Here is a 25,544-nt window from a genome sequence, read left to right as displayed (position 1 = left end):
AGTTCTGCATCTCAGACTACTGAATGGAAGGGAGGCGACGAGCACTGGGAAAAGGCATTAAATATCTCAGAGAATGGCCCTGTCATGGCTACTGGCATCTGAAAGGTGTGTGAAGAATTGGAATAAGTTGCTTGGAATGTGAAAGTGAAAAAAAGATAGTATATTTTAAATAAAATAGAATTGGTAATATATGTAGCCACATTAATAAATTTAAGGATTACCAATAGATATTTGTCAATTTTCTTCAGATTCTTAAATGCTTTGATTTCAAATTGAGTGAAAAACATGTTCTGGATTTTCTCATTGCAAAAATGGAGAAATGTTACTTATTTGGGTATATATGATAGACCAAAATTCTGTTAAAGACACAAAGCCATGACTAGTGTTTTCCCTAAAAGCTAACGAGTGATGGGAAAATTGATGTTTAGTCTTCTGTCTTCTGTGCCAGTCTGTCCAGTTCATTGTAGGAAAGCCCTAGGACTTCACATAGCTTGGCTTAGGTAGGCTCTCCTTTTGGCTCTCAGTTGCTTATTTCTTCCTTTCTTCCTTGTTGCAGTGTAAACTTCCATCAGCTTACTTGTAGCCAATTATTGGTGAGAATAAATAGTCGCTCTCTGTTCTTAATATTTCCCTGGTCAGGGTTCTTTATTGTCTTATTAAATAAGTACCCAGACCACTTTTTCCCTGATCTCCTCACAGACGAACAGTTTAAAAGGCGCACTCCCAGAGGTTTCCTCCCTCCTGTTTAAGGTGCTCTGGGCCCGGCAATTGTATATCCTCTCCCTACTAAGCTAGTAGGCCATCCTACTCCAGTCTTCAAGAAAGACCCCCTGCTCTTGGTTGGGCCCTCTGTTGTGGACTGTCAGGAATTTTTCTTAATTTGCTTGAGAATACAAGCCTGCCTCAAGTGAAGAAAAACACCTTGGTGGTATGTATTATACCTAGCCTGGCTTTCCTCCTTAAGAAACAACATGTGCATTTGTGTTTTCCACTCAAAATAAGCTGTGTGATTTCCGCAACCCCATGTGAATCAGTTGCTACCAATCAATTGCACTTTTTGTTCTTGGGAAATCACTTTTTACATTTGATCTGAAAAGGAAGTATGATTGAATATGGGTACTGTATTCCAAAATTCCATCTCTATTATCTGGTGTTTGGTTATTGTAAATTCAGAAAATTAAGCCTTAATTTTTCTAAGAGAAGATTTGTACCTAATTGTTGGAACTAAAATGTCTCTATAAGATTTTAATCTATAATGAGCAGAGTTAACATTCCTAATTGTGCCTTATGATGCAATGTGACAAATTCTGCATGACGAAATTTTCTTTTGTGAGCGTATGTTTCACTTTTTTCACATTGATTACTTTTTTTCCTATGTTGTATAGGGAATGACCCTGCATAAAAAGGCGGCTGAAGATAGACTTGCTAGTACAGGTTCAGGGCAGTCATTTCTGGCTAGGCAAAGACAAGCAACCAGCACAAGAAGATCTTATCCAGGCCATGTTCAACCAGCCACAGCAAGGTAGACAAGTCTTGCCATCAGAATTAAACACCTGCATTCAAAGCATACTTCTGTTACATATGACAACATTTCAGGAAATTCAGCCAGCTTATTTTTTGTCTCTTTTATGTTGATATTCTTTCTCATTTGAGGACTTTTTCTCTCCTGTATCTATATTTTAGTTTCTTGGTTCTTTATTTTGTAGTCCTTTCGGTTCCTTTTAATGTGCCAAAAATTTTTAAATGCCCAATTAAAAGTGTTGTATAATAGTGTAGTACTTTTCTTTGTATGAAAATGTCCTTTCCCCAATGGTGTAGGCTTTGTAATGAATTAGATTTTCTGCCAATAATTGATATACAATTTATATTCTTTATTGTGCCTCTGTGTTACCATGCTTTATAAGAATGTCTTTGTTTAAAGGGAATTAATCTTTTTATGATGTATTATTCTGTGTTTTCAGTTGTTTTCCAAATGCACTTCAAATAACTTGCATATTTACTATATAAAATGGTTGGCAAGTGCACTTTTTGCAAAGACATAAATACATTGGCAGAGGTGCTAATCAGATGTTACCTAAGGCACCTGATAGATTTATTTAGAGGGAAAAAATGAGTTTTCCACATTGTTTTATAGGAAATTAAATTTGTCCGAAGATTTGGAAACTATTTTTAAAACATACATAAAATTTCATTATTTCTTGCTATCTTGTTTGCTGACAGAAGATAAATGCATTGGTTAGGTTATTTGGGGGGAAATTACAGAAGAAAAAAAATCAGGCAGTGCATTAATTTTTTTCTTGTTTTGGAATATCCTAGTAACTGAACATCAAATTCTAGCAATGTGGCTGACATTTATAGCTTCAATTGCCCTCCACATCTAAAGGATTTATTTTTCATGTACTTACAAGTAATAGGTAGCCTTACCTTTGGGACAATTTCCTTGTTGACTTGCATCTCATTTTACTTACTCTTCAATATAAACCCTTCAGTTTCTCAGTAATTCCTAAACCTGACATCCTAGTATCAGTCATTAAGATCAATAAGTAACTTCTTGTATGTGATGTTACAACAGGTCTCTTAACATTTTTTCTTAATTCTATGTCCTAGTCCAAGACTTTGCTACTGAATAGATTCTCTTGGGTATTTGGTTGCCTCAAAGTTCTTAGATTTGTTGACAGATTGTAAACCATGTTTATTTACATTGATGAATGGCTGTCAAGTAATAATGATTGTAAAGCACTTTGTATAAAAGGTGCTATATAAATGTGAAATATTATTCATTTGAAAATGAAATGCCTCTGCCTGACTTTCCATAGTGACTTAAGAATTTGGTCCCAAATTATATTTAAGTTCCCCTCCAGCCTTTTTCTTGCATCATAGCCAATTTTTTTTTAAAGCAAAAAGTTATTGAAATTAGGTTGATTGGTTGGTTTTGGTTTTAGATAGGTCATCTAATAAGATTTTATTTCATGTACTTGCTATTTGGAAGTTCAGGTTTCATTTAGTCCTGTATATTAAATATAAATGAATAACACTAAATCAAGCTACGTTAATTAAGGATTTTCAGAAACTATATTTAGGTGTTTGACTTTAAATCCTTACTTTTTTTTTAATAAGAAAATTGACCTAAAAATTAGTAGTGTTTTCATTTGTCCTCAGAAACTGTACTTGAAGAAAGGTATTAAGAGCATACACAGAAATGACTTCATGCATTGTGCTAATTTTTTACATTCAGTACAGAAGTCTGAGCGCAGTGTGAATGCTTCTGCCTGATAAGACTGTAAAGCAGGAAGAATTTCTAATAACAGAAAGAACCACATGAGTAGAATGCATTGTGGGGCTTCAGGAGGCTAAGCAGACCTCATCAAAATAGTTTTAACGATAAAAGATTAAAAACTAGTTAAAATGGTTCTACCCCTGCCCCCTTATTTCACAAATAGCATAAGCATTTGGCTGTTTTAAAACAGGACATGAACACTAACTTTGGTAACATTAAAATTATTTGGGAATTATACTACCTGCAGAATAATATAGATGAAAATAAGAGTCTATGAGCTATTCATTAAATGGACTATATCCTATGAGATGAGAAGTTTTAATTTTAGTTCTCTATTTACTGCCCCAGTCCTGGTCTACCTGCGTACCTACCTACTCAGATATATTTCTCTAAATGGGAGGAAAAGGTGCCAGGCTTTTAGAAACAAGTTTGACTTATTTTTCTATGGCATCTGTTGCATGCTATTATTTTGGTGTTTACAGTCATAACTTTCACTCTCCTTTACTGTACCTTTATAGTTTAGTATGTTACTTTCATTACATAGAAGAAATTATATTTCTAAACATTCTGATGCTTTTTCAAAATGCAGGAATAAAACTTAGCTGTAGCAGTGACAACCCTGTTTCCCTTGCCCAGCTTTGGACAGGATTTAGAAATTGCTATTTCTCCAGGAGTGATTAATAATTTCTCAGGTGGTTTGTGATGATGCATGCATGGTCTCTCTGGAAGTTGAAAGCCATTGGGCGCTTTATTTAGATGTGAGCTATACAATGCTATATTTTTACAAACTCCTTGTATACAGTAGCTTCATGAAGCCACAGTTCGCGTGGACAGTGGAGCTAGCCCTGGCCTCAGCAATGGAGTAAGTACAGTGTTACTGCATTAGGTTGGGGTGACCCATCCCCGCAGTGTTGAATTCTTATCAACAAAAAGCTTATTTTCTCTTTTCCTTCTAACCAGGGTAAGAAAATACAAAGTAAATAACTAAAGAATATGAAAGAATAACATTTATGTTCTGCGGTGTATATTTACAAAGTTTGTAATAAAAAAAAAAATCCAACAAATATCATAGTTTACCACATAGAAAAAGAATAAATAATACAACTGTACATATCTTAAAAGAGCTTCAAAAACTCAATCATACCTTTTTATCATTTGTCTAATTATTTGATAATAACCAAGAAAAAGAAGTCCCTAAATTAAAGGACCCATGTTCCAGAATTGATTAAGATTGAATTATTTGTTTGATAGCCCTAGCCTGGTAAAATTGGCTTGTGGGATGTGAGATGATTAGATTTTAATACAATAATTTTGTTGAAGTTTTATTGTTTTGTGTTTATAGTAAAAGTTCAGTTGTACAAAATTAAGCTAGATGTTCTCCAGTCAGAAATATTGGCTTTTCTATCTCATTAGTCCCTGCACAGGCATGAAAATCCACACTGTGCAATAAGTGACTGCTCAGTGAAAGATGAGTTAGGCTGAAGAAAAGGTAATTTTATTAGCTACTTTATTCACATCTCCTTTTCAGTAGCAGCTTTGTTTATTTTTGTTAGCTAATGATAAATATTTTTGAGTGTCTCTTGCTCTCAGACAAGCATTCATCTTTTCAAGATAACACCATGTTAAAAATTTGACAAAGTCTCTCCCAGTATGAGAAGTATCTTAAAACAAAAATCTAAATTTTTAAAATTATCTTAACTCTCTGCACTTAATTTCCAATTGTCTAGATCTCAGGCTTTGGAGTGTTACAGTTATCCCCAGTTGGAACATGTGAGATTATCTGAAAAAGCATCCACAACCCACAGCTAGTGTCAACCTAGGTAGTTTACAGCCCCGTGGATAAGAACAACCGTGATCCTAAAATGAGAGGAAAGTGCTTGGTGTCTTGCTTTTTGCTAACTACAGAATAACATTAAGACAAAATGCTTTTTGTTTTCTTTTCATTAAACTATGGAAGGAAACTTTGACTTCTTAGCCTTGTATTATGAAGGGATTCTCATCAAGTTGACGTAGCATTATACTTCTTCAAAGTCAAGCCAGTGTGAAACCCTGAAGTAGATGAAGGAGTGTATTAAACAAAAGAAATGGGGTATCAGAGTCTGAAAATTATTTTAGTGTGCTTTTTATTTTCCCTTTTTATAAGTTAAGGGGATTTCCAATCAATAATGATAATCTCTTTTTCTATAGTCCCAACTGTCGAAACAGCAGCTTATTTTGGTAGTTGTACAACCCAGTTTCATTACATTTAGAAAGGGCTTTCAGAGCTTATTCTTTGTAACTATAATGATTTTAATATTTTATACCATGAAGTTTTTATATGAGGAAGGCTATTCTCAATGTATCTGTCATCCAATTTTTACTTTATCTATAAAGCATATTTAAATAATAATTGGTGTATGTTCCTTTTATTGAAAATTTTGAAAAATGTTTTATTGTCCAGTTTAAGCACAATAATTTTATTCTAAAGTTTTATAGTAAAAACTGTTCATTTCTCAGAAACCCAAGAAACAAAATAATTTGCTACTGACACAGCTAATTTCCGCCCTTCCCTATTCCCTAAAATCACAGAAGTATTAATATTTAGCTTCCTTTTTATAAAATGAAGGACAGCACAAATGTGATGACATCCATCTCTTTTAAATCATTGATTATGTTCTTAGGAAGAATGAATGTATGATTATGTTGTTGTTAAATAGGCTTTTATCAATCCAATCCAACTCACATGTGTTATCTATGAATATAAAAACTTAACGAAGTTTATTTAATGTTATCTTGAACTATACTTGGATTCTTCACATTGCACTTAAATTGATAGAGAAAGGAACATTAGTTTATTTGAGAAACAAGAGACCTGAACCTAATTATGGCAAGTATATGAGTTTTGACAATTGTAGGGGGTCTATGCATGTTTCCTAACAATTATGTGATGTCTCTCCGTTATTTTTCTGTTTTCCAGTAATATTCTATAAGATAGGTTTGTATGCTGTATTTATAAATGAGCATTAAAATCTGAGAAAATAACAGAAGGCTGTTAAGGCAAATCCATTCCTAGAAATTAGAATGGATTATGGGGACAAGAAATGGCCTCATTGTAAACAAATAACCAAGCAGATGGAAGTACTAATACAATTTAAAATAACACTGTCTTAATAAGTGTTCCTAAAGTGATAGTTTACATAAAATCTTCTGACTTTCTTAACATGATCATTAAATAAAGAAGAGTAGACAAAAATATAATTTATTTTCTAACTGTCCTTCCCTTCAGTGGGCATTAACTGGGCATACAATATTCACTATACGTTTATCAGTGGAGGGAAAAGCATCTATTTTCATTCTGAAACTGTTACCCATTTCTAAATCTAAGATAGTGACTTGAAGCCATTAAGGATACTATGATTTGATAAGATGAGAAGAAATCTGTGGTGGCTGAAAATTCCTACTGACTTCTCTAGATCTGCTGCTTTATCTAGTTTATATACCTTAGGCTCAATTTTATGTTTCTCCCTAATTAGACATAATAGCCTCCCAACAAAATTTTGTTTAAATTGAAGGCAAGAGTAGAGATTTAAAAAAATATATTCAAGAGAGTTTTTATGTACCTGATAAATTACCCCTAGGCTCAGAATTAGATCGTTAAGAGTCTTGAAGATAAGTCATGAGAAAAAGTATCCATAGCCTCAAACTTCCAGGCCCATAGGGCTATCAAATATCCTGAATTATATCTACTCAGAGCTTAAAGGAAGAATTAACTATCATGACAAAAGTAATCTCAAAGTGAGAAAAGGGAAACTACCAAAGCATGTGTTGCTTTAATGTATGTGGGGGGGACTTCTGAGCAGGTGTTACCACTTAAGAGATCTCGAAGTTGACAAAGGAAAATAATTAGTTTAGCAATTATATTGCTAAAATTAATAAAAGGGATGCGTGTTTATTCTTGTTGTACTTGGCAACCTATGGGCAGTGATTACTGTATATACATTCTATAGTGTGTTTATGTCACTATTAGAGGTGAGTGTCTTAATATTTACTGTTATGTCTAATCATTATGTATTATTTATACTTTACTGCAAGACTCACAGCACTTTACTAATATTAGGTAATTATTTTTCTTCTACTTTTCTGTGGCATTTTTGATTTGTATGTTTTACAAAAACTAGGGGTTTTTTTTCCCTTTTTTGGAGCACTCACTAAGAAAAGTGTAAAAGATCACCCAAAGAAATGGGCTCTGTACTCTTCCTGAAATGTCTAAAGTGGGGTCTGAAAACCTAAGTCTAGAGATCTATTTGAAGCGGGATTGGGGCTACTAGGCATCAATTACATTTTATATTTCACATTAATAAGACTTTTATAAGTCAATACTCATGAAACCAAGTTCTCTCAAATGCCAACACACTTGCAACTTTTTGTCTTCTGGAGTTGCGTTAATAAAAAGTAAACAATCTTCTAGTTAGAACATGTTCTAACCTTTGGTTTGCCTCTCTCCTAAAATACAAACCTATCAATTGCCCTTCACTTTCTTTCATAGTTTCTTCATCATTGCCTAGACCCAAGGACAGGAGAAAGAAAGCCAAGTTCCAGGAGCTCTGAAGTCAGAGAATCTGCGAAATGGTGGGGGTTAGCTGATGGGAAAAGGCAGACACTACAGATGGCAGAATGCTACAGAAATATTCTTCGTTCTGCTGTAACATGTGCTTAATGAACTTGGCTATTAAGTTCAAATACAGCAAAGTTTTCAGCTTGTTCTGTTGAGAGGTGTCTTTAAGAGTTAGGACTCTTCCATTTGTAACTGAAATATTTATTGTTAGGTAAACACTGACACATGATTACTGCCAAAGAATAGGGAGATTTACTCATAAGAACAGTCTCTTAGAGTTTTGTTTTGTGCTTTTACATGAGAGAAATATAGTGTGAAAAGTTTCTGTAGTGTTTTCTTCTTCATTCTGCTGATGCTCTGCTGTTCTGGTGATGCTCTTTGCTTAAGTCACCTAGAAGAGAGTAACACTGAAATAGAGAAGTCTAGACCCTGACCTTTGAGGGAAGATTTGCTTTTGTCCCCCTAAAGTAAAAAGTTAAAAATGAAATACACTCATACACACACAGACAAAATACAATGTTTTGAATATCTACTAATTATTGATTAAGTTCCCTTCTAAATGTCTTTATCATCTAGTCAGTGGCTTTTTGCTAATTTAGATAAGAGTAGATTCTAGACCTACATTGTCCAATTTGTTAGCCACTGGCCACATGGTGATTTAAATTATAATTATTAAAATTAAAACTTTGGTTCTTCAGTCACCTAGCCACATTTCCAGTGCTTAGTGCCACACATGGATAGTGGTTACCTTATTGGACAGCATAAATACAGAACATTTCCATCATTGCAGAAAATGCTTTTTTACAGTGCTATAATGCCCAAATAGAAAGATAAAATAAAAGTATTCAATTAACTTATAATAACTCTTAGCTTTCTTCAACTATGGCAGTAAAATCTGTTTTTCTTATAAAAATTAACACCAGCCCTTTTTAAAGACTTCGGAAAAATCAAAACCCCATTCCTTGAAACTAGTTTTCAATATATTTTTAAACAGGTTTTCAGCACTTTACTTTTCAAGTGATATAATTAAATCATTTCATAAATCATAACAGTCTCTTCAGGCTTTTCTCCCCTTTTTTGTAGTCTTTCAAATTGATGATACATGGTTTCTAATACATATAGAGCAGAAACCAGTGAATTCTTAATTTATTTACAAATAAATATTGTTAAACATTTATCCTTATCTTCCATTATTTTTAAAAATATATGTGGATCTAATGAAAGTGGCGGCAAAAGTTTGTTTATGTCCCTTTAAACATTTCTCCCTAACATCACATTTGATTATCTACTCCCTAAAGGCACATCATGATCCAAATTATCTTTTTGGTTTTCCTCATAGTGTTTCTTGCTCTTAATAACTTAGATTATGAATCAAGTTCAATTTCATGTATAAAGCAAGCATTTTATTCTAGTGACTTAAACATTTTTAGTATCATTTTACTTCTTAACATAACGAAAAGGATGTATATGGATGCATCTTTGAATTTTTTAATGAAAATAAGGGACTAATCATAATTGTTTTGAGTCAGCTTGGTGCTTAGTTAGAACTATCCTGTTAGAAAGTCTTGATGCTTGCCTCTTCCTTTTTAAATATTTTAAATCAGGCAACAGACTCAATCCAGTAGTGTCAAATTCCAAGCAAATTATGAAATTCTTATTGCTCAAGTACAGATGGATAAATGGTGTGATTTGAGGTGGTTTTTTTTTTTTTTAATTGTTGGCCTAATTTAGTGTGTGTACTACATAGACTCATGTTAAGGGAAATTTTCATTATGCTTGAAGTAAATAGTATTTTAGTATAAATACAGAAAATGACTGTACACAAATGCCAATCAATGATTTGAGGCCTTGAGCCTTTCATTTTTTAATAGCCTTAGTTATTTAAAATTTAGTTGTACTAAAATGTCATTGCTGTCACTAACTTTGCTGTGTACAGGTTATGTGTAATTCAGAATGCTTTGCACTTAGAAGAATAATTTCTAGGTTTATCTTGTTTTGCAGTTTTCATGTTTTGACAATTGCCCCACCATTTATAACACCCAATTTTTGGTTGTGTAATGAGTGGTAAAATTCAAACATATCTAATAATTTAATAATTTGCCTTATTTTGAGTAATAAATTCTATCAAAGATTTGAGGTTAGAAAAAGGCTTTTTTTTCCTATAGTATTTTTTAAACTTTTCAGATGAGCTGGAAAACACCTTAGTACATTGGAGTTGGAGTTGTATTGATTACAGTCCCAGCTCTAAAGCCTTATACTCATGTCTTAAGTATTATTGATTTTTCTATGAATTGTTGTTAGTTTCCTATTTGGCATCATAGTTATCCATCTTGCAGTTTAGCTTTTGCAAAAAGGGTATTACTAGGTATATTCTTATTTCTGGTTGACTATTGAATTTATAATTTGACAACTTCATTCTTTGTCACTATAATCCAAAAATGAAATAAATCCACATAGGACTCTAAATTTCTCAGTTCACAAATGGAATCAATACAGATATAGCAACATTGTACATAATGGCATCCAAGGAGTTTTCCATGTGTTTACCAAGTTTACCAACCATTTACTGTATATTAGATCGGTGGGTTTTCTCACTGTTTTTCTGAGGTGACTGACTCGTTAGCCTCAGTAAGAAATTTTCATTAAAATCACAACATAAAGTCCAATAAACCACTAGAAGACAGATTTTTAATTTTTTTGAAATCTTATATTGTATTTCCTTTTGATATCACTTATTCGTTTTAATTTTATGACTGCCAACTTGTTATGGTATTAATTATATGTATATGTTTATATGTATGCATATAATATATGTATATGTATATGAAGAATAAAGTTAAGATTTGGTCAAACTATATTTTCCCATTCAAGTACAAAAATGTTTTCAAGGCTGCAAAAAGTGTACAGTTGTTAAACAAGTTGTAAATAAAGACTTGTATAAAAATTCAGTGTAGATTTTTTTTTTAAAAGATTTTATTTATTTATTTGACAGAGACACAGCGAGAGAGGGAACACACCGGGGGAGTGGGAGAGGGATAAGCAGGCTCCCCGCGGAGCAGGGAGTCCGATGCGGGGCTCCATCCCAGGACCCTGGGATCATGAACGGAGCCGAAGGCAGACGCTTAACGACTGAGCCACCCAGGCGCCCCTGAGGGTAGATTTTTTTTTTCCTGCCCTTGAACCATGACCAACACATATTTAATAATTGTCTAATATTATTCATCCACTTGCCTTTGGCACTTGCCATATTGTCCTATCAATTTAAAGATTATGCCACTGATTTATTATTAAATCAGGAATATTCCTTGAGGTTTTTTTTCCAGTACCTATCATAGACTGTTTTGATTCAGGCTGGTACTCAATAGTTATAAGCTGATGGTCCAAAGTTCTTAAGCGATAAAAGCTAAACCTGGCTTCTCCCTTCTTAGAGTTATCATGTGAACACTGTCAGTCTTACTGCAGACAGTACAGCAAGAACCAATGGCAAGGTAATTGCATTCTTTAAAATGTAAAGCATTATTGTTGGAGCATCCTATTTAGGTGATTAGAGCCCCTTTTCCTGCCTTGTACACCCTTAAAATTTACCCTTTTCCCCATCTCCACCCTAAACATTATTGAAATATGACATCTTCCGTATCAGGTAAAGTGGCAATAGCAGTGTGGAAATTGATTACATTAAAATAATCAGCTAAGTAATTTCAAAGTGAAGTTAGCACCATAAAAAAGAAAAAACTAGCTCTGTAGTCAAAATAGTGCCCATTTTACTGTCAGATAAATATAAGTTTTCTTCACTCATTACCATGGAGATACCATATTAATTTAGCATTTATTGAGTGTCCCTCCTGGGTATTTAATATTGAAGCAAAGGAGAAGGGTAGGTTGAATCACAAAAAATAAACCAAAAAAATGTTTTTGCCTTTAAAGATTTGGTCAAATGAAGCACAACACAGAAAAGTTCCCAAATAGAACTGTCACTCAGGTGAAAGCGTACCAGTTTGCCTAAAATACATTTATGTACTATTCAGGTTATGGCTGCATCACAAACTACTCCAAACCTTAATGGCTTTAAACAGTATAATATCTCTCTTGCATCTGAAGACACTGGGCTTCTCTCAGTAGGGACCCCTCATTCAGTCACAGTTAGATGGTGGCTGGGACTAGAGTCATCTGAAGGCTTTCTCTTGCACGTCTGATACCTAGACTGATAGGCAGATGGAAGACCTGAGGGCTGACCAGGCAACTCTGCACACAACATCCTGACATGACTCAGGCTATGGAGTCTCAGGCTAGATGAACCTACCACACACAGCTAGCTTCCTCAGAGCAAGTTCTTAGAGACCCAGGTGAAAACTTCAAAGCTTCTTAGGACCTAGCCTCGGAAACTACACAGCATCACGTTTATTTGTCAAAATTGTCACAGACTAGAGCAGGTTCAAGGGGCTGACCAAATACACTCTGCTGCTCAGTGGAGGAACGACCAAGTTACCCTAGCTGCTGCTATTCTGCACTCAAGCAGAAGGAAGACTTCTATGAAGATCCTACCTCTGAAGCCAAAAATCTTTCCCTGTTTGCCAATCCCTGTGCCAAGCACAATCACAGTGGTACATAACTTCAGCATGAGCAAGACCTGAGGTAGGTACATAGAACTCCAGTAAGTTTAAAGCCACGGATGTGCTCATATTTCTTTTATCTAATTGTATATAAGATGGGCTGAATGTTTCTACACTTTGATAGTTAATTTCTAGGACTATGTTTTAAGGAAATTGTTGAGAATATAAATGTCTATGTGTCTATATTCCTAGCCAAAGTCCTCTGCACAATATATGCCTTCTAAAAGACAAGTTTCCAGAGATACCCATCCCTTGAATTTTCAGTTTTTCCCCTTAAATGAATCATTCCCATTAACATACAAACATGCTGTTATTTCTCATATCTTCTCTCCTTATTAATGAATTATTGTTAATTTTTAACAATATTTTAAGTGCACAATTTGATAATTTTTTACATATATACACATGATGAATCCATCACAGTAATCAAAATGAGCTTATCTATCACCCCAAAAAGTGTTTTTATTTAGGCCCCTTGGTAATCCCTCCAAGTCCTCCTAGGTCCCCTGTACCCATCTCTATCTCTAGACAACAATTTACCTGCTTGCTGTCACTATAGATTATTTTGCGTAGTCTATACTTCTATGCAAATGGAATCCCATAAGATGTACTCATTTTTTTCTGGCTTTTACTCAGCATGATTTGAGATTTCTTTGTATTGTGTATCCATAATCATCCTTCTCTATTACTAAATAGTATTCCACTGTATGAGTATTCCATAATGTTTTTATTCATTCACCTATTGGTGGACATTTGAGTTGCTTCCAGTTTGGGACTATTGCAAATAAAGCTATTATGAAATGTTTCTTCACAAACCTTTGTATGGACATGTGCTTTCATTTCTCTATTAGAGTGGAATGGCTGGGTCATATGGTAGGTATGTACTTAATTTTTTAAAACTACCAAACTGGGGGTGCCTGGATGGCTCAGATGGTTGAGAGTGTGCCTTCGACTCAGGTCGTGATCTCCAGGTTCTGGGATCAAGCCCCGTGTCGGGCTCCCAGATTGTAGGGCAGTCTGCTTCTCCCTCTCCCTCTGCCTTTCCCCCTGCCTTTGTTCTCTCTCTCTCAATAAATTTTAAAAATCTTTAAAAAAAAATAAAACTACCAAACTGTACTATAAAGGCATTGTATATATTTCCATTAGCAGTGAATGAGAGATCCACTTCCTCTACATCTTTGCCAATACTTGGGTCTTTCTTTTTGATTCTAGTCATCCCAGTGGGTGTAAGTAGTATCTCATTGTGGTTTTGTTTTGTTTTGTTTTAATTTTAGCCATTATAATAGGTATATAATAGTATTTCATGGCGTTAATTTATATTTTCTTACGAACTCATAAAAACCATTTCATTTTCTTATTTGCCACACATCTTTTTAGATAAAATGTTCAAATTATTTTCCAAGTTTTTATTGGATTTTATTTTATTAAATTTCAAAAATTCTTCATATGTTCTAGATTTAAGTCCTTTATGGAATAATTGATTGGTAAATATTTCCTCCCAGCCTGTTGCTGGGTTTTTCATTCTCTTAGTGGTATCTTTCAAAGTGCAGAATTTCTTATTTTCATGAAGTATAATTTTATCAATTTTTTTCTTTAATGTATTATGTCTTTTGGTGTGTAAGATTTCCTCCAATGTATTTTAGAAGTTTCATAGTTTTAGATACTACATGTTATGTTTATTATCCATTTTGACTTAATTGTTGTATACACTGAAGTGCAATGTATGGATTTAAGTTCCCTCTCTTTGGAAGGGGTGCAGAAGCATATAGAACTGCTCAGGACCGGGGCGCCTGGGTGGCTCAGTCGTTAAGCATCTGCCTTCGACTCAGGTCATGATCCCAGGGTCCTGGGATTGAGCCCTGCATCAGGCTCTTTGCTCCGCGGGAAGCCTGCTTCTCCCTCTCCCGCTCCCCCTGCTTGTGTTCCTTCTCTCACTGTGTCTCTCTCTGTCAAATAAATAAAAATCTTAAAACCAATTAATTAACTTTAAAAAAAGAACTACTCAGGACCATTTGTTGGGAAGACTATCCTTTCTCTACTGAATTGCATTTTGCACCTTTGTTAGAAATCAATTGTCTAGAGTGCCTGGGTGGTTCGGTTGGCTAAGCAACTGCCTTCGGCTCAGGTCATGATCCTGGAATCCCAGGTTCAAGTTCCGCGTCGGACTCCCTTCTCAGCAGGGAGTCTGCTTCTCTCTCTGACCCCTCTCTCATGTTCTCTCTCAAATACATAAAATCTTAAAAGAAATCAATTGTCTAAATATATGTGAGTTTTATTTCTGGATTTCTATTGTTACATTCTTCTCTAGATACCAGTAATATCCTATCTTGATAACTGTGGATTTATAAGAAGTGTTGAAGTCACATAGTATAAGCTCTCCATCTTTTTTCTTTTACAAAGTTGATTTGGCTATTTAGGTTCTTTTCATTACCTGCCATATGAATTTTAGAATCCGCTCATTAATTTCTACAAAACAAAGCCTGCTGAGATTTTGACTGGGATTGCATTGAATCTATAGATCAGTTTTGGAGAATTGACATCTTTATATTGAGTTTTTGATCCGTTTATTTAGGTCTTCTTTCATTTCTTTCATCAGTGTTTTGTAGTTTTCAATGTACCAGTCTTTGGTATCTTGTCAGATTTATTCTAAATATTTCCTGATTTTTGATGCCGTTACAAAGGGTATTGCTTTACCATTTTGATTTCCAGTTGTTCTGTGCTACCACGTAGAGATACATTAGCCCAACTTTTGGTTTACTTAATTTTCTCTATTTTTTTTGTTTTTGTTTTTATTTCATTAATTTCTGTTCTGATCTTTATTATTTCCTTTCTTCAGTTTACTTTGGTTTTTCATTTGCTCTTTTGTCTAGTTTCTTAAGGTAGAAGCTGAGGTTATTGGTTTGAAACCTTTCTCATTTCTTAATATAGGTCTTCAGTGTTAAAAATTTCCTTCTTGGGCGCCTGGGTGGCTCAGTTGGTTAAGCGACTGCCTTCGGCTCAGGTCATGATCCTGGAGTCCCGGGATCGAGTCCCGCATCGGGCTCCCTGCTCGGCAGGGAGTCTGCTTCTCCCTCTGACCCTCCCCCCTCTCATGCTCTCTGTCTCTCATTCTCTCTCTCTCAAATAAATAAATAAAATCTTTAAAAAAAAAAATTTCCTTCTCACTACTACTTTAGCTGAATCCTACAGATTTTTATATACTATGGTTTCACTTTTCATCCAGTTCAGAATATTTTCTGTTTATTTTGATTTAACTTTGACCCATGGGTTATTTAAAAATGTGTTATTTGGTTTCCAAACATTTGAGGTTTTCCAAGAATCTTTCTGTTAGTGATTTCTAGCTTAATTCCATCATGGTTAGAGAACATGCTTTATATGACATGAATCTTTTTAAATTTACTGGGACTTGTTTTATGACCTAGAATAATGTCTATCTTGGTAAGTTTTCTGTGTGCACTTGAAAAGGATGTGTATTCTGTTGCTGTTGGGTGGAATGTTCTAGAAATGTTGATTAGATGAGGTTAGTTGAGAGAGAGTGTTCTTCAAGTCTTCTATAGCATAACTGATTTTTCTGTCTATTTTTGTATGAGTTTTTGAGGGAAAAGTGTTGAAATCCCACTATATTTATGGATATGTCTCTGTAGTTCTATCAGTTTTTGCTTTATCTATTTTGAAGCTGTTATCAGGAAAATAAATACTTTGGATTGTTATGTCTTTTTTAATTAACCAACCCATTCATTATGAAATAACCCTCGTCATCTTTACTAATTTTCTGTGATCTCAAATTTACTTTGTTATTATTATAGACATTCCACCTTTCTCTTAATTATTGTTAATATTATATATATTTTTGGAGCTCCTAGGTGGCTCAGTCAGTTAAGCATCTGCCTGTGGCTCAGGTCATGATCCCAGGGTCCTGGGATCAAGCCCTGCATTGGGCTCCTTGCCCAGTATGCATTCTCTCTCTCTCTCTCTCTCAAATAAATAAAATCTTTACAATACATATATCGTTTTAAAAATATTTTTAAGTAAGCTCTATGCCCAACATGGGGCTTGAACTCACAACGCCCAGATCAAAAGTCACATGTTTTACCAACTGAGCCAGCCAAGTGCCCCAGTATATCTTTTTAATTTTTGTACTTTTTATCACCTTTCTACTTTTAACTTACTTGTGACTTCATATTTAGTTTCTTATAGAAAACATATAGTTGGGTCTTCTTTTTTTTTTTTTAAGATTTATTTTAGAGAGAGAGCCTACAAGCTGGGGGAGGGGCAGAGGCAGAGGGAGAGGGAAAGAATCTCAAGCAGACTCCTGCTGAGTGCAGAGCCTGTTGCAGGGCTGGATCTCACAACCCTGAGATCATGATTTGAGTCAAAATCAAAAATCAGATACTCAACCCACTGAGCCATGCAGACACCCCTGGGTCTTCCTTTTATATCCAGCCTGACAGTCTCTGCTTTCTGATTGTGTGTTTAAGCCATTTACATTTAATATGATTATTTATTTGGTTAGGTTGCAATCTACCTTCTTGCTGTTTGTCTTCTATTTGTTCTGTCTGTTCTTTGTTCCATTTCTTTTTCTGCCTTCTTTTGGAATAATTGAGTATTTTTTATTCCATTTTATCTCCTTTGATGACTTAATTGTTGTAATTTTTTGTGTTATGTTAGTGGCTGCTTTAGGATTTATAGTATACTTCTTAACACAGTTTAATTTCAAGTGATATTACACTCCTTCAAGTGTAGCGTAAGAACCTTCAACAGTATACTTCCATTTCATCCTTCCCAGCCGTTATGCTACTAGATTTTAATTCTACATTTGTTGTAAGTCCACAATACATTGTTGTTTTTGCTTTAAGCAGCAAATTATCTTTTAAAGAGGATTGTATAATAAGAAAAAGGGGTCTTTATATTTTCCAATACAGTTAAAATTTGTGGTGTCCCCCTTTCTTTTGGGTAGACCCAAAATGCTGTTTTAAATCATTTCCTTCTGCTTGACAAATGTCCATCAACATTTCTTGTACTGAAAGGCTACTGATGATTAATGCTTTCAGCTTTTGTATATCTGAAGAAGTCTAACTTGCTGCCATTTTTTCATGAAATTTTCAGTGGTTTTTTTTTTTTTTCAGTTTAAAGAAGTTGTTCCACTTTACTTGCAATTTTTCTATGTTAGTTACCAATTACTACATAACAAATTAACCCAAATTATTAAAGGCTGCATAAAACAACAGACATTATCTGACAGTTTCTGTGGTTCAGGAATGCAGGTGCAGCTTAGTGGAGGCTTCTGGCCAAGGTTTCTCACAAGGTTGCAGTCCAGGTATGTGCTGGGGCTCTAGTTATCTTAAAGGTGGACTGGGGGACAATCTACTTTCCAGTTTACTCACATAGCTGTTAGCAGGCTTTAGGTCTTGTTTGCTCTTGGCCAGAGACATTAGTTTCTTGCCACATGTTTTCCGTAGCACAGCTCACAGCATGGCAGTTTGTCTTCCTCAGAATGAGGGCTCTGACAGACTTATAAAGGTGTGGGGAGGGAGGTAAACATGTTGGAAGTCACAGTCTTATAATCTACAAGCTTTTTTTTTTCTTTTTTAAATTTATTTGAGAGAGCGCATGCGCACACAAGAGTGCACAAACAGAGGGAGAAGGAAGAAGCAGACTCCCCGCTGAGCAGGGATTCCCAAGGCAGGGCTCAATCCCAAAATCCCGGGATCATGACCTGAGCTGAAGGCAGCGGCTCAACCAACTGAGCCACCCAGGTGCCCCTACAGTTTTGTAATCTGATGGGACATCCATCCCATCCTTCTGCCATAATTATTCATAAGAAGCTAGTCATGAGGTCTAGCCCACATTCAAAGGGAAGGGATTATACAAGGGCCTAAACGCAAGGTTGGGTTATTAGGGGCTGTCTTAGAGGCTACCTGCGGCAGCTTCCAGTAAGAATCTGGTGTCATGCAGGATGCCTGGGTAGCTCAGTCATTAAATGTCCGCCTTTGGCTCAGGTCATGATCACAGGGTCCTGGGATCAAGTCCTGCATCATCCAGCTCCTTGCTCAGTGGAGAGCCTGCTTTTCCCTCTGCTTGCCACTCCCCCTGCTTGTGCTCTTCTCCCCCCGCCCAACAAATAAAGAAATAAAATCTTAAAAAAAAAAAAAGAATCTGCCATCATCTGTTTGTTCTGTAAGTAGTGTATCTTCTTTTTCTGGCTGGTTTTCTTTCAAAGATTCTATTTATTTATTAGAGAGAGAGCACAAGTGGGGGGAGGGGCAGAGGGAGAGGGAGAAGCAGACTCCCGCTGATCAGGGAGCCCTACGCCGGACTCTGTCACAGGACGCTGGGCTCTATCTCACCACTTTCACTATTCCCACCCTAGTCTAAGTCACTATCTTTCCTGGATTACTGCAGTAGCCCTTGTCTCTGGTCTTCCCTGCTTCTACTTTGCCCTTCCATGCTACTGTATTTTGAATGGATGAAAGACAATCCATTCCCAACACAGAAGACAGTGACCTGTAGAAGCATAAGTTATGTCACTCCACTACTCAAAATCCTCCAATGACTTCCCATCTCACTGGAGAGTAAAAGCCAAAATTCTACAAGGCCCTATATCTGCTCTGCCTTAACTCTCTGACCTCATCACCTAGTACCCTACCCTTGAATCACTCCATTGCACCCACACTTGCCTCCGAGATCATGAACACTTTCCTCAGTGTCTACAGATATTTACATTGATGCACTCTTTTATCACCCTCAAATCTGTATTCAAATGTCACATACAAAATGAGGGCTTCCCAATCAACATCAGTAGTAACCCACTTCTGCTGACAGTTTCTACCTCTCTTTCCTGCCTAGTGTCAGTAGTATTTGTCACTATCAATCTTCAGTTAATATTACATGTTTATCTTCTTTGTCTGCCTCACTAGAGTGAAAGCACCATAAGAGCAGAGGTTTTTTTGTTGTTGATTTCTTTTCATTGCTGTTGAGAACAGTAACTGGTCCACAATGGTCAAAAATGAATGCTTATTGGATCATGTTTATTAATATGAAGATAGTTATTGAATGAAATATAACAGTGAAAAATTATAAATGTGAAATGTCCAACAATGGATAAATGATTGAGTACTACATACAGTATCTAAAAGAAGTATCATGCAGTCATTAAAAACTGTTTCTATGGAAGAAACCAGCCTACAGATTATATTTGGCAATATATTTTAACAGTTGTTTCCAGAATGTTCAGACGGAAGATGCCTTGATAAAACTGAAGTTGTCTTTCTTCTCTCAAAATTTCACAAAGCCCTTATAGAAAGGTGAGTTACAGCTTTCTTTAGTCACAGAAAATTATTTTTTACTTTGTTTTTCTTTTATGTAATCTCTACACCCGATGTGGGGCTTGAACTCATGACCCCCAGACCAAGAGTCTCATGCTCTCCTGACTGAGCCAGACAGGCGCCTCCAGAAAATTGTTTTTAATGCAGCATAGTTTTTATGTAATTTTCTATAAAAACATAGTTATAACAATACACATTGTATTCTTGCTGAGGATTTTGGTTGTTTCCAGTTTGTGGCTATTGTAGACAATGTTGTTGCTAACATTGTTCATGCCTTCTGATGCATGGGAGTACACATTTCTTTGGGGTATGTACCAAAGAATAGAATTACTGGGTTATAAGAATATGTATCTTCAACTTTCCTATATAATGCCAACCTATTTTCCAAATTAGTCATTTGGAATTGTTGAATTTTTTCATTCTTTCCAGTCTAGTGGGTGGATAGTGATATATAAAAATGTTTTAAATTTGCATTTTCCTGGGCACCTGGGTGGCTCAGTCGGTTAAGCATCTGCCTTTGGCTCAGGTCATGATCCCAGAGTCCTGGGATCAAGTCCCGCATTGGACTCCCTGCTCAGCGGGGAGGCCTACTTCTCCCTCTCCCTCTGCCTGCCACTCTGCCTACTTGTGTTCTCTATCTCTCCGTCAAATAAATAAATAAAATCTTTTTTAAAAATTTGCATTTTCCTGATTATTAATATGATTGACCACCTTGTCTTATATTTATTTGACATTTGGGTTTGCTCTTTTGTGCAGAATCAGTTCAGATCAATTTTCTATTTAAGGTTATCTGTATTTTTATTTGTTGGATTACAATACCTATTTTGGATTTAAGCCCTCTGTGATTTCTTTTACTCCCTTAATGGTATATTTTGATGAAGATGAAGTTCTTAATTTTAACATAATCAGGTTTATTCTTTTTTCTTATATTATTATGATGTTATATATTGTTTAAGAAATTTTTCCTGACCCTAAAGTCTGAAGATTTCCTTCTATTTGTCATCTAAGGCCTTTATCTCTGGCCTCTCACATTGAAGTCTATATAGTGTGAAGTAGGGATACAGGTTGTTGTTTTTTTTTCTTTCTGTATAGATGCCTAATTGTCCCAGCACCATGATTCAGAACAATCTCCTTTTCCCACTCCTTGCAGTGCAGGCTTTGTCAAATCTCAAGTATCCATATATATTCATCGATCTGTTTGTGAGTTCCCTACTGTATTCATTATTTTATTCATCTATTTGTGTACCAATATCACATTCTTAATTGCTTCAGCTAAATTATTAAAATAATAGAAGTTAGTAAAATGACAGGATATAAAAGGTAATTCTTCTGTATACCAGAAACAGAAAAGACAACTCTAAATTCAACAAATTACAGAGAAATTATAAAACTTTCAAAGAAGCAATAGAACTTCATGAGAGACCTAAAAACCTAAATAAACCAAGATATATCAAGTTCAAAGGTTGGAGATTTAATACAGTTGTCATTATCCCAAAATTGATCTATAGATCTATAGATTTATTACAATCCCAATCAACCTGTCAATGAGATGGTGGTTTGCTTATTTGCTCTTAAAAAAATTTTTTTTTAAATATTTATTTGAGAGAGTTCAAGAATGTCTGTTAGGGGAGGGACAGAGGGAAAGAATCTCAAGCAGGCTCCCCACTGAGCGGGAAGTCCAACATGGGGCTCCATCTCATGACCCATGAGATCACAACCTGAGCTGAAACCAAGAGTCAGAGGCTTAACCGACTGAGCCACCCAGGTGCCCCATTTGTTTGCTTTTTAGTTTGACAAATTGACAAACTGTCAGATGGAAAAGTCAGAGATGCAGGAAGCAAATACATTTATCCTTCCCCTGGGAAACATAAGGACTTTAAGAGAGTCTGTTGACCCCTTAACCAACTTTTATGCTACTACTTGCATGGATTTTAATTCCATACACTTGTAAACTGCAGAAGACATTAATACTATGATTTTATATCATCAATTATCATTTAGGTTTACCCACATACTTAACCATTTTCTTTGATCTTTCCTTCCTGCATCTCTGATTTTTCCATCTGAGGATATTTTACTTCTGTCTAAAGTACGTGCTTTGGAAGATCCTTCTTTTTAGGGTGTGCCAGCATCAAACCATTTAGTGTTTGTTTATTTGGAAATGTTCTTATTTTGCCTTCTTGAAGACTATTCTTACTGGATATAGAACTCTCTGTTAGCAGGTGTTTTCTTTCAGCACTTTCAGGATATCCTTCCACAGACTTGTGCCCGGGGCTCCCTTAATAATTGGGCCCCACTCCATCATTTCCTTTCTGTCTTGCATGACTGTCTCTGGGCTAGGCTGGGTGCAGCCACAAGTGGTCCTTTCTTGGTGGTGGGGCAAAGCAGCCAAAAGACAAACACAGGCTCCGAGTTCTGGCAACCAAGATTAATCAGTTATCATCTACTTTATCCCTCTTATCCCTCCACCCCCATTCTCCTCCTCTCTCTAGCTCAGAGGTTCCAGGTACCAGCTCCGGAAGTGCAATCAATGTCCTGAAGGTATCATCCTTTCTGATTGTAGCTGAGAGAGAAAATGATGAAGACTAAAGAGCACTGGGGGGAGTTGAAATCTCAGGCATTTAACACAATCCCTAGGCACCTAATAACTATCAAACTTCTGGGGAAATCTCTGGAAGAGTGCAATCAAATTAGTAGCATCATGTAGTTAATAATAGCTATATCAATGAAAACCTCATATCAGTAATTCCTAAAAACAAAAAATTAATTGATGATGAATTATACTCATGAAAGAGGTAAATTTTTTGATATTTAAAATATTTATCAGGGCGCCTGGGTGGCTCAGTCATTAAGCATCTGCCTTTGGCTCAGGTCATGATCCCAGGGCCCTGGGATCGAGATCCACATCGGGCTCTCTGCGGGAAGCCTGCTTCGCCCTCTCCCCCTGCTTGTGTTTCCTCTCTCGCTGTGTCTCTCTCTGTCAACTAAATCAATAAAATCTTAAAATAAATAAATAAATAAAATATTTATCAACAAAGCTGTTAAAAATTGATGAACAATTTGCACTACAACTTCTATCACTTGGTAAGTAGTTTTATTTATACACACATTGTGATTTATTTATATTTTTAAAAGTAATATATTAAGAATCTTTTTTGATTGCTTGATTTACATATTTAACATGACCGTACTGGTTGCTAATCAGCCCTGCCTAGGCCTGTCTCCCCAGCAGTTGTGGCACCTTAATATCCTCAGAAGACCTGATGACAAAGTAGCAGGCTGCACCATGGACTGACTACAGCAGAGATTCTCAACCTGGGCTGCATGTTAGAGTTACATGGGGGAGCTCTTAAAATACACTGCTGCCAAGGTCTCACTCTAAACCAGTGAAATTAGAATCTCTGGTGGTAGGAGAAAAGTTCCTCAAAAAATTAGACATGGAATTACCATATGATCAAGCACTTGTCCCACTTCTGGGTTTACATCCAAAAGAAGTGGATGCAGGGATCCTAACAGATATTTCATTATTCATAACAGCCAAAAGGTGGAAATTACCCAGGTGTTCATTAACAGACGGATAACAAAATGTGTTTATACATACCGATGGAATATTATTCAGCCTTTAAAAAGGCTATTCTGACACATGCTACAACATGGAGGAACCTGGAGGACATTATGTGAAGCAAAATAAGCCAATTACAAAAGGACAAATACTGTATGATTCCACTTCTATGGGGTACCTAAAGTAGTCAAATTCAGAGAGACAGAAAGTAGAATCTGGTTAGTAGGGGCTAATGCCACTGAACAATACACTTAAAAATTATTAAAAAGATAAATTATATGTTATGACTATATTACCACACACACACACACACACACACACACACCTCAAATTCTTACCATGGCCTCTGGCTTTTTCTTTAACCTTATCACCTACCAATTCCTTCCCCTCATTCACAGGACTTCAGTGATATTGGCATCCTTGCTGTACAAAAACACACCGAGTATGCACTCCCTGTCTGCGCTACATGGCATGCATTTTCCTCTTTCAGGTCTTTGCTCAAACAGCCCCCAGAGGGGCACGTGGGTGGCTCAGTCGGTTAAGCGTCCTACTCTTGATTTTGGCTCAGGTCATGATCTCAGGGCTGTGAGATGGAGCCCCACATGGGGCTTCCCATTGGGCATGGAGACTACTTAAGATTCTCTCCCTCTCTGCCCTTCACCCCCCTCCCTTTCTTAAAAAAAAGTTTGAATATGTTCATTAATAAATTAATAGAAATGGATGCATAACGTTCAAACCAGTAGAGAAGAAGGAACAGACAAAATTCGGTCAGGGCTGAAAAGGAGCACAGAAAGAAAGAACAAGAAAACATTACACAAAAAACACAAAACAGGGCGCCTGGGTGGCTCAGTTGGTTAAGCGACTGCCTTCAGCTCAGGTCATGATCCCAGGGTCCTGGGATCGAGTCCCGCATTGGGCTCCCTGCTCTGCGGGGAGCCTGCTTCTCCCTCTCCCACTCCCCCTGCTTGTGTTCCCTCTCTCGCTGTGTCTCTCTCTGTCAAATAAATAAATAAAATCTTTAAAAAAAAAAACAAACACAAAACAAAATGGCATGAATAAGACTGACCATATCAGCTGGAACTATATATGTGAAAGGGTTAAACCCAGTCTCAGCTCTCTCTCTCTGCCCCTCCCTGCCTCCCACCCCTGCATTCACACTCTCCCTCTCTAATAATAATGATAAAAAAAAGTAAAAACAAATAGCCCCCAGAAAAGCCTTCCTAACTAAGCGAAAAATAATTCTCCCTCACCCTTCTGAGTTCTCGGCTAAGACCGTTGCAATAAAAGATTAGAGAAAAACAGATTTATTAACATGTATGCCTCACATACACATGGAAGATACGTAGGAAAAAAGTAATTCACTGAGGTTGCTTAGAATTCAGGCTTAAATACCATCTTAATAGGGAAAGGGAAGTGGGAATGTAGGCCTCTCCAGAGAATAAATTTTTAGGAAAGATGAATGGGCCCTTAGAAGAGTGGATGGGAGATAGGACAGTTTGACAAAATTTGTCAGGAATGGGGTTTATGACAATTGAGTTTCTTGCAGAGGATCTGTCTTTAGGCAGATGAAGGGAGCTCAGATAAAGCTTCTTCCTTCATTTACTGTTTTTCAAGTGCCTACACCTCAAAAATGATCAGTATACCAAAGCAGCATATTTTGGAATGGCATGTCCTGAATACCTACATATTTTAGGGTGACATATTCTGTTGCCCTTCATTACAATGTAAACTTCGTGACTACAGAGACTTTATTTTACACTGCTGTGAGCAAGCTACATAACAGGTAGTCAGTAAACAGTTGTTAAATGAATGTTTGCCTTTTCTGTATCATACACACAGTATTTGTATAATTAGGATTTTAATTTCGAAAGACAAAAACCCTGTATTAAATTCTGAGGCATAAACTCATCATCCAAAAGAAAAATGTGCACAAGAAACATAAAGGCTCTTAAAAGGTTAATATGGAGCACTGGAGGCCAGTTCCCTAGACAGGGGCGAGCGAGAGGAGCTGGGTCTTCAGCTGTGGGCCACCTGCCCTTATGCACTGCTTCTAAGACACTGTCCGAGAGAAGAGAGAACCATCTCCATAGCGAGGGGATCTAAAAACCAACACGTTCCCAAGTATCAACTACAAGCATTCGGAAAGGCCCACACAAGGGATGACTGCGGGAAATCT

General features: G+C 36.2%; 1 protein-coding gene across 5 annotated transcripts in view; it reads left to right on the top strand.

Moving 5' to 3' along the window:
* The window catches only part of HOOK3 (hook microtubule tethering protein 3), a 121,323-nt gene extending 101,519 nt beyond the window's left edge, over window positions 1-19,804 (top strand). For 2 of the 5 annotated variants that reach the window (XM_064585462.1, XM_064585463.1), the window contains exon 22: window positions 7,803-10,815. In XM_064585462.1, the coding sequence (XP_064441532.1) occupies window positions 7,803-7,973 (171 nt within the window). In that variant the 3' untranslated portion in view covers window positions 7,974-10,815. Of the gene's footprint in view, window positions 1-1,385; window positions 10,816-19,696 lie in introns of those variants that run through there. The other 3 variants (XM_045879941.3, XM_064585464.1, XM_045879942.3) reach the window with 3 other exon arrangements.
* Window positions 19,805-25,544: the final 5,740 nt, after the last annotated feature.

Source organism: Mirounga angustirostris, unplaced genomic scaffold (assembly GCF_029215605.1).
Source record: "Mirounga angustirostris isolate CCGP_5_RB_7025 unplaced genomic scaffold, mMirAng1.0.hap1 SCAF_2, whole genome shotgun sequence".
NCBI lineage: Eukaryota > Metazoa > Chordata > Mammalia > Carnivora > Phocidae > Mirounga > Mirounga angustirostris.
The sequence above is the reverse complement of the archived record's forward strand: the minus strand, read 5'-3'. Positions and strand labels throughout refer to the sequence as shown.